The sequence below is a fragment of the Notothenia coriiceps genome, unplaced genomic scaffold (genome assembly GCF_000735185.1).
Source record: "Notothenia coriiceps isolate Sejong01 unplaced genomic scaffold, NC01 NC01_scaffold00012105, whole genome shotgun sequence".
Taxonomy (NCBI): domain Eukaryota; kingdom Metazoa; phylum Chordata; class Actinopteri; order Perciformes; family Nototheniidae; genus Notothenia; species Notothenia coriiceps.
Genome location: NW_011344806.1, coordinates 1 through 10,403, shown reverse-complemented (window position 1 = coordinate 10,403; position 10,403 = coordinate 1). Strand labels below are relative to the sequence as shown.

Here is a 10,403-nt window from a genome sequence, read left to right as displayed (position 1 = left end):
TAAACATCTCAGACAATTCCTGTTAGTTCTTTTTTCGGCAGAGATGGTAAAAGTACACACATCCTTTCCTCAAGTACAGATACTCGTAGTTTAAAAATACTCTGGTGAAAGTAGAAGTACTGACTAAACTTCTTTCCTCAAGTAAAAGTAAAGAACTTTGAAATGTACTTCAGTAAAAAGTACCCATAACTAGCAGCTGTTTTAAAGAGTACCTGACCTCCCTTTATATTAATAGAACAATAATGTAATTGTTAGCTAATGAATGTTTCCATGGTGAACAACGGCAACATGACAACGTGTCCATTGGTCCCTCTTCTTTAGAGAAGACCAGGAAATGATGGATACACGGATCGTGTTCAAATCAATAGGCACGCAATGACTCTAAATAATAATGATCACGCCACCAAACACACATTCAGACTAAAGGAACCAGCCTGTTTGGAAAATGAGAGAAGTAGAAAGTACAGGTATTTGAGTTCAACATGTAAGAAGTAGAAAGTACAGGTATTTGAGTTCAACATGTAAGAAGTAGAAAGTACAGGTATTTGTGTTCAACATGTAAGAAGTAGAAAGTACAGGTATTTGTGTTCAACATGTAAGAAGTAGAAAGTACAGGTATTTGNNAAAAAAAAAAAAAAGTCTAAATATGATATTTGGCCTAAAATCATCTGAGGCCTGGCGCCCCCCCTGCTATCTTGGGACCCACTGCTCTAACTCATGTGAATCTCTGGTTATCTTGCAGTTCTTGAATTTCCCTGAAATCAGCTGAAATGCGTCAAACTATGTACCAAAAAGCTTTAAGCAAAGAACAGGCGTCACAGTGAACCAGAGACAGGACGATAATCCTTCATGGAAGCTCTTGGTGGTTCCCTACGACGCCTCTGAAACCCTTTAGGAGGTCCAGACAGTTCTTGATCCCCAACTTACTTGCTAACAATATAATCCTGGGAAAAAAGAACCTAAATAAGTCGAAGCAGAGACAGAAAGACAAACCTTCCTGATGTACTGCTCGGATGTCAGAGTGTACTGCTTTCCTCCGAGGACGAATGTGACGTGAGGAAAACTGGACAACCTGGCACAGTCCACGATGAACTGAAACAAAGAGAGGTTGTTAACACATCTCAAGAAAAAAGGGATTGTCCTACAGAGCGGTGCCGTGACGAGTCCTAAAACCAGGAAGTGAGTCAGCATTTCACCACTTCCTGTTCCCTCGCCTCAGAGCCAATGGGATCTCTCCAGAGGGTTTTGGAAAATAGCTGAACTAAGGTCTGTGGTTGAGACACATTGAAGAGACGGATCACGTTTTGTTCTACGACATTAAATCCATCAGCAGTGACCCCACTGGTGATTTCTGAAGAGTGGACGTGTCTGAAAAACGATGGTTGTTACCAAGTGGCTGAATAGGACTACAGAAGTCGTGGAGGCCGTTGTACGTCATTACGCCGAACACGTAAACACTCCTCTAAGTTAGTTTCTGTTCTGCTTGAGAGCAAGTCCCTGCCTCCTGCAGACTGTTCAAACAAACGCTTCAACTCGTACCATTTAGAATCTGTGTGTCCCTAGGGAGGTGTTCCAGGCACGTCCAGCTGGGAAGAGACCGAGGGGTAGACCTAGAACCAGGTGGAGGGATTATATCTCTTCGCTGGCCTGGGAGCGCCTTGGGACCCCCAGTCAGAGCTGGTTGATGAGGGGAAAAGAAAGTTTGGGGCTCTCTGCTGGAACTGATACCTCCGCGACCCGACCACGGATAAGCGGGAGAAGATGGTGTTTGAATATGGATCTTAAGTTGGCGTGACGTTGAAGTCGTGCTGCTGGACTCACCTGTAGTTCCTTTATAGCATAACGTTAGCATTTAGCTTCTGGCCGTTAGATTTATGATTAGAACATTATAAAAGTAGACATGTGGAGATTATCCGGCTGAACAAACATTTATCAAACAGACTCGTTTTCCACAGATCTTAATTCCAGTTTTTTTCCAAAACCCTCTGGAGAAACCCCGTTGCTTTGCTGTGGAGGGAACCAGCAGCTTCCTGCAGGGTCGGCCTACAACGATACCTCATCCCTGCACCGCTCTATTCACTCTTATGATGAGGTTGATACAGTAGAAATAAAGGTCTTGAACCTCTCCGATGTTGGTGGGCGTGGCTCCGATCAGCTGCTGGATGCTCAGGATGTCATCAGTGGGTCCAGTGATGAGAGAAGTTCCAGTGTCAACGATGGCCTGACAGCCGTTAGGACAGAAGGGATTCACACCCTGCACCACCACGCTGAAACACACACACACATGTTCATTTGAGTTCTGTTCAAATCCTTCTTTTTCTATTACCAATAGGACTAAATGTCGCGACTACTCTTGCTGCAAAAGGAAGTCTACTTGTCTATGAAGGATAAAGTCAACAGCAACATTTTCCTTATAAGGCTATGGTCTCAATGGCTAGTTGAAGTTCTTCATCAATGCAGTATGATGGTCATCTTTTCAATTATGGTCCAATTTAGAGTGAAATAGTCGATACAGAGGGGTATGCTGAGGGCGGGGCTAGCTTTTGATTGACAGTTTGCCTCCTTGGTTTCAGTTGTACTATAAGATAAGATAAGATAAGAGGTACTATATTGATTCCAAATTGGTAAATGTTTACGTTGCAGCAGCATAACAAAGTAAAACATTTCACATAAGTAGAAATAAACAATACTAGAAATAAACATCTCAAAATAGAATTAAAACCAGCATTAAAAAGTAGAAAATATACACTAGACTGTGAAGATAAATTATCTAAAACACTATTGAAGGGAATTGATGTTCTCAATGAGTTGTTTAAGTCCTTCATCAATACAGTATGATGATCATCTCATCAATTATGGTCCAGTTTAGAGATAGATACAGAGGGGTATGTTTAGGGCGGGGCTAGCTTTTGATTGACAGTTTGTTACCTTGGTTTGGGTTGTTCTAAAAAACACTTCAAGGTGAGCCCTAAGCCAAAAGGCCCTTAGAGATAATTGAATAAGTGTTGAAAGTTAGCCCTTCCTGTCCGTACAGGGTCAGGACACTTTCATTACATTATACACAGAATAACCATTTTTCAAAACAATAGGGATACCTGTTCATCTTGATCTGCCAGTAGCCCTTAGCAGTCACAGGGAGCCAGTTGATTAGTCCGGTGTACAACGCCTTGTCTGTTCCGCCCAGCAACAGCTCGCCCTCTGCGTCTCCACTTTCTTTCCTGCAGGGATAACAAATGTTCTCTTAAATATAATACAAATCCAGACTTGCTTGAAACCCTCAAACTCTGCTGCAACTCTTTGGGAACCTTTCAACAATGAACAATCCTGAGACAACAGGGAACAAAACACACTTCTTCTACACGTTTCCCCCAAAATACCAAGAAACTCTGTGAATCTTTGTTTCCTTCTGGACCCTGCTTGAACCTTGAATATCGAAAACTCTTTGGGAAACTTGAAATCCAATCTGTGGACCCTTGGAGTCCAATTTGAAGAACGTAGACTTCCAGTTTGGAAACCACAAGGACGTTTATTTGTCCAGAAGGAACCACAACAAAAAATGATCCTATAAAGAACCGCTAAACTGGTTTTACTGGTTATCTCCTGGTGAGAATGCTGGAAGGTCGACTCACTTCTTAGCAGAGAGGGCACAAGTACACACATCCAAGTAGAAGTGCAGATACTCGTGTTTAAAAATACTCTGGTGAAAGTAGAAGTACTGATAAACTTCTTTACTCAAGTCAAAGTAAAGAGGCTTTGAAATGTACTTCAGTAAAAAGTACCCATAACTAGCAGCTGTTTTAAAGAGTACCTGACCTCCCTTTATATTAATAGAACAATAATGTCATTGTTAGCTAATGAATGTTTCCATGGTGACCAACGGCAACATGACAACGTTTCCATTGGTCCCTCTTCTTTAGAGAAGACCAGGAAATGATGGATACACGGATCGTGTTCAAATCAATAGGCACGCAATGACTCTAAATAATAATGATCACGCCACCAAACACACATTCAGACTAAAGGAACCAGCCTGTTTGGAAAATGAGAGAAGTAGAAAGTACAGGTATTTGAGTTCAACATGTAAGAAGTAGAAAGTACAGGTATTTGAGTTCAACATGTAAGAAGTAGAAAGTACAGGTATTTGTGTTCAACATGTAAGAAGTAGAAAGTACAGGTATTTGTGTTCAACATGTAAGAAGTAGAAATCTTTCATGTTCATAAAAACGACAGAGTGTCTACACTCTTCATCTTTCATGTCCATAAACACAAGTTGTACATTCTTCATCTTTCATGTCCATAAACCCAAGTTGTACATTCTTCATCTTTCACATTTTTTCAACGTGTTTTATATTATTTTTATTCAATCGAACCCCTCATTTCATGACCTAATGGTCTTTTGTACATGAATGAAAGGGTGAAAGACCAAAAGTGTGTATGTACATTATATAGAATTATACACATTTCCGAATTAAATTAAGAAATTTCAAAGATGAAATACATTAACATAAAAAGAGAACTAAAGAGAAATTAACATAATAGGATTTAGGCCACACCTTAGACAAGACGAACAAAAAGCTAAGAGTGGGACAACAACCAAATTTGATGAATTTCGAGGTAGAATAGAGATAGAATAGAGTGTCTCTCTCTATATTTGTGGGAGACGACAGTGGATTTTTATGGACTCGACGAAGTAGTGCGGACAACGTGAAGACTTAGAGGCCCACACTTCTTCTAATTTCCCCCACATACACCTCTTTCTTTGGAACCCTATTATAATCAGTTATATACTCAAAAAATGTTGTAACAAATGAACTATAGAGATAGATAGGAATAAGATACCCGGTTTTCTACCCTTTTCTATAAGAATTCCCTCAGAGTCCTTTAAGGCTTTCAATTCTGATCCCAATCTAGTATTCGCCAAACACAGACCCCCTCCGATACGGGGAGTGGTGAGAGTCTAAAATCAATGATGTACATAATGGTGATGCAACTCTAGTAAGACTAACAACATTGATTGACATTACGAAAGGTAAATTAGTAGGACTTAATCTGAAGGACAAGGGGAGTGTCGAATGTCAAACAAAGATGAAGACAAAGGTCAGTGGCGTCCTTCGCAAGTGCCTGCCTAACAGGCGGAGGGCCGAGCGGGAGACTAACGGTAGCCATTGCCTCACCCCACTACCTACCTCGGCGCAGCGCGAGCGAGGGGGGGGCCACTGCTGCCCCAGTGACACCGCGGGGGCCTCTCGACGACCGGACCGGCGCCTGTCCACTCTGCGTGGGGGAGATATCTTAATATTGTAATATCGCGACGAGTCCCAGCTAATTTTATAAAATAGCTCTGAATTAAGCGGGTGTAAAAAATGACAAAAGAATTTACGGGAAATCTCCTTATAAAAAGTTCAAACATTATGAGAATAGTTATATACTCACCTGTTACGAAATACGTTTACGAAACACGATAATAGTAACTGCGTACAGAGAGGAGACATCCTTCTTATACTCAATACCTTAATAAAATTAACATTAACAAAAAAACCCTGCCCACGGCATACAACTAATGTATACCTAGGTTACCCGTTATTAAAGTTACATACTGTCAACGGTAATCGAATTCACACAATCCAGATCTTCCCACAAACGGAGGCGGAGTGGCCAGGGAGTGTCCGCCCGCCTCGACGTCCGAAGCGACGAGCAGAGAGAGCGAAGCAGGCGCAATTATGAAGTGAGCGCAATACCCAGGTCTTAGGTAGTCTAGATCCGATCCAAGATGCATTCGATTACTAGAATACCGGACACGGGGAGGGATGAGCGTCTGAGTTTGGAGTAGATTACGGGTTTAAGGTCGAACTCTCCAGAAGAGTGTGGACGTACTACACAACACTTAGGGAATGCGTGGGCGGGAGAGGGGACTCATCTGTACGAAGTATAAGAATTTCTTCTTACTCGATACCTTGTTCGACGTAAGACACGTATCCGGGACAATGTCCGAACAACTAGAAGGCAGAACAGTGCCCAATGCAATGGGATTGGGCAATACAACAAGCACCATACTAGGGAGAAAGTTAAATTTTTGGTTCAAATGCAAATTCGTACCTTTTCGACGACTAGTGGTCAGTTGATATTAAACTGTTTAGGCTGAACCAAAGAAGATGAATAAAACTTGTACATAACATACAAAGTTTAATTTTTTTGAATAAAAATTTTTTTGTAAAAAGGTGAGTAAAGAAAAAAAAATACCTTACATTAAAAGCGCAAATTAGCGCAATTGGCAAAAAACCCCCCCAACTTATACCTTATATGTAAACGGTAAAGTTTTTAAAGGGTAAGGATGATATTCCTTGATGTCCGCTCAGGTCGTCGTGCTGAAGTTGCAGTGCGGTTGAAATTCGTAGGTATAAAGTTTGTGTGTCTAAGATTTACCGTTGTGTCAAACTTCGCAAACAAACTGTCCGAACCGTCCTCCGTCCCTGAACGAGAGTTCGGTCTTGTCTTTGATTGAACAAATGCACAAGCCCGGCACTACTGCATGTTGCGAGGGGTGCTGAAGCATCAGGACTCTGCTCCCTTGTCCTTCACCGCTTTTTGAGTGAAAGGCATAAAAAAATCCTGAGCAAGGACGTGGTGAGCTAATTCTTCCGAAAAAATAACATTTTACTCCGAAATTAGAAGTCTTTTATAAGTTCAAAGAAATGTGTAGTCTTATAGCCCAAATGTTCTTTTTATAACATAACGGGGATTTCGGGAGTTGTTGGTCCGGATGGAGTGTCTGGACGGACGGTGGTGGTGTGGGGGAAGGGCGACGGAAGGCGAGTAGTCTTCGGTTGGAGGTAGGTAAGGGGTGGGCGTGGTTAAGTGGCCTGGACCCCCCTGTCGTCGGAAGAGGCAGCGGACCGGGGGGAGAACCTTGAGTGATTTGGGTAGTCTCGATGTGGCTGGAGTGTGGAAAGTTTGTGAGTGTGTCTGAGTGGGAAGTTAGACGCGAAAAGTACCCACACTAACAAAAACATAAATAAACTGAAATTCGAACTATTGCTATATCATATAAACAACGGAAGAAAAAGAAAAGAAGAAGTGATAATAGACGATTTCGGCAGAAACTCGGTGACGATTTTCGCGAATTGCCTTTAATTTAGGGCATCCAAGTAAGAAATAATAACTAATAAAACACACAGTCCAACCTACTGGGGGGGGACCCCAGTCCGACACTGGGGAGGGGAGCTGTTGTCGGACTCGGCCGCCGCAGCGAGCCCCGCAACAGCTTCCCCCTCCCCATGTAGTGGACCTGGTCCCCCCCCCCCAGTAGTGGGACCGTGCTTTTACTTATTCATTAATTCATTATTCATCTAAATTAAACAATCGCGAAAATGTCCACGAGTTTCTGGCGAAATGTCTATGTCTATCGACCCTCCTTTCTTTTCTTGTTGTTTATATATATATCAATTTCAATTTCAGTTTATTAATGTTTTTGTTAGTGCTGTACTTTTTCGGTCTAACTTCTTCCACTCAGCACACACTACACAAAACCTTCACCACTCCAGCCACATCAAGAGACTACCCAACCCCCCCACTCAAGGTCTCCCTCCCCCGTCGCTGCCCTCTTCCGAGCACGAAAAGGGCGGGTACAGGCCACTAACCACCCCACCCTACCTATCCCTCCAACCGAAAGACTACCTCCCTCGTCGCCCTTCCCCCACCACGCGACGTCGGGTCGCAGACACTCCACCCCCCCCGGAACCAACAAACCTGCCCGAAATGTTTATGTGATAAAAAAGACATTTGCTATAAGACTAACACATTTTCTTTGAACTTGATAAAGACTCTAAATTTCGGAGAAAATGTTATTTTTGGACAGACGAAGAATTTACGCTCGAACCGACGTCCTTGTGGCCTCAGGATTTTAAGGCCTTCACTCAAAAAGTGGTGAAGGACCAAGGGAAGCCAGAGTCCTGATGTCTTTCAGCACGCCCCGTCGCTGCAACGATCGCAGAAGTGCCCGCTTGTGCATTTGTTCAATCAAAGACAAGACGGAACTCTCGTTCAGGGACTGGAGGACGTTTGACAAGTTTGTTGCAGTTGAACACGGGGGGCAAACCACCCCGCCCTTAACAAGGCTAAATCTTAGACACACCCGAAAACTTTACCTAGAATTCACCCACTGCCAACTTCAAGCACGACGACCTGAGCCGACATCGACAGGGAGAATATCTCCTACCGCTTAAACTTACGGTTTACATATAAGCGTATAAGTTGGGGGGTTTTTTGCCAATTGGCTAATTGGCTTTACATGTATAGGATAAATTTTTTTTCTTTTTACACAACTTTTTTACAAAAAAAAAAAATTTATTAAAAAAAATTAAAACTCTGTATTTATGTAAAGTTATTCAAATCTCTTTGTTCCAGCCTAAAACAGTTTATATAACTTGACACGTAGTGTCGAAAGTACGAATTTTGCCATTTGAACCCAAACAAATTTACTTCGATCCGCTAGTATGTGCTTGGTTGTATGCCCAGATCCGCATGCGATTGGGCACTGTTGTCTCTAGTTGTTGGACGGATTGTCCCGGATCACGGCTGTCTTACGGTCGACGGGAGTTATGAAGTAAGAAGAAAATTCTTATACTCCGTACAGAATTGAAAGGCGACCGTCTCCGCCGACGCATCCGCTAAGGTTAGTACGTCCGACATCTCGTTCTCGGAAGAGTCGACCTTAAACCCGGTAATCCTCCCAAACTCAGACGCTCATCCTCCCCGGGTCGTCGGTATAGTACCATCGATGCAATCCCTTGATCCATGCGAGAGCGACCTAAACCTGTATTTGCGGCTCACTTCATATTGGCCCTGCGTTCTCTCTCTCTCGTCGTGGACGTCGACGACCGCGGGCGACCAACTCCGCTGGCGCACTCCGCTCGTTTTTGTGTTGAAAATCTGGATCTGTGTGAATCGATACGTGACAGCATATGTAACTTAATAAGGTAACGCTAGGTATACATTAGTTGTACCGTGGGCGAGGGTTTTTGTTTAAATGTTAAAAATTTTATAAGTTATGAGTATAAGAGGATGTCTCCTCTCTCTCTGTACAAAGGTTACTATCTAATGTGTTTGTAAACGTATTCGTAACAGGGTGAGTATATAACTATTCTCACTAATGTTTGAACCTTTTATTAAGGAGATTACCACGTAATCTTGTCTATTTTTTTACACGGCGCTAAGTTAGAGCTATTTTCCTAAATTAGCCCTGACTGTCCGGGAATATACAATATCACTAAATATCCTCCCCCGACCCCCCCCCCCCCCCCCCTCAGGAGTGGAACGAGGCGCCCGGTCGTCGTCGAGAGCCCCCCCCGACTTCCACTGGCAGCGAGTGGCCCCCGCCTTTGGTGCGCCAGGTAGCCGTGGGGTGGAGGCAATGGTACCGTTAGTCCGTCGCCCCCTCGCTGGCTCCGCCCGCGCCTTGTTAGGCCACGGCATGCGGAAGGAACGCGCACTGACCTTTGTCCTTCAAATCTTTTGTTTGACCTCGACACCCCCCCTGCACCTTGTCGCTCGAGATAAGTTCCCTACTAATTACCTTTGTAATGTCCAAGTCAATGCTTGTTAGTCTTACGTAAGAGTTGCATCACCATTTATGTACGAAAAGATCATGATTAGACTCCCCTCACCACTCCCGGGTATCGTGAGTCTGTGTTTGGAATACTCCATATGGAAGTCAGAATTGAAAAGTCCTTAAAGAGACTCTGAGAATCCATTATAGAAAGGTAGAAACAACCGGGTATCCTATTCCCTATATCCTTTATAGTTCATTTTTGTGTACAAACACTCTGAGTCGCATATAGATCGATTTAATAGGGTTCGCAAAGAAAGAGTCGTATGTGAGGGAAATTAGAACGAAGGGTGTGCAAAATCCTAGTCTCACGGATTGTCGCACCCTACTTGTGAGTCCAACCAAAAATCTCCAACTGTCGTCTGCCCACAAAATACTAAAGAGAGAGACACTCCTATTCTATTCTGATTCTACCTGGAAAGTCGATCAAATTGTTGTTGTCCCCACTCTTAACTTTTTGTTCTGTCTTGTCTAAGTGTGTCTAAATCCCTCTACATATGTTAATTTCTCTTTAGTTTCCTCTTTTTAATGTTAATGTATTTGCGCATTCTTTGAAATTTTCGCTTAATTAATTGAATATGTGTATCAAATCTAATAAATGTACAATACAACACTTTTTGGTCCTCCAAACCCCTCCATTTCGGATGTACAAAAGACCCATAGTCATGAAATGAGGTGATTGAATAAAAATAATAAAAAACCAACGTTGAAAAATGAAAAACTGAAGAAGTGGTACCAACTTGTGTTTAATGGACGGTATGAAAAAAGATGAAGAGTGTTACCAAAACCTTGGGTTTAT

The 10,403-nt window shown here is 42.7% G+C and overlaps 1 protein-coding gene across 1 annotated transcript in view; it reads right to left on the bottom strand.

Annotated features, from left to right (window-relative positions):
• Positions 1-9,471, bottom strand: part of LOC104947164 (cathepsin E-like) — a gene marked incomplete at its 3' end in the record, with an annotated part of 13,234 nt that extends 3,763 nt beyond the window's left edge. The window contains exons 1-4 of the mRNA XM_010773126.1: positions 9,315-9,471; positions 3,096-3,240; positions 2,123-2,267; positions 994-1,092 (exon numbers count right to left, since the gene is read on the bottom strand). Coding sequence (XP_010771428.1) covers positions 994-1,092; positions 2,123-2,267; positions 3,096-3,240; positions 9,315-9,471 — 546 coding nt within the window. The remainder of the gene's footprint in view (positions 1-993; positions 1,093-2,122; positions 2,268-3,095; positions 3,241-9,314) is intronic.
• Positions 9,472-10,403: the final 932 nt, after the last annotated feature.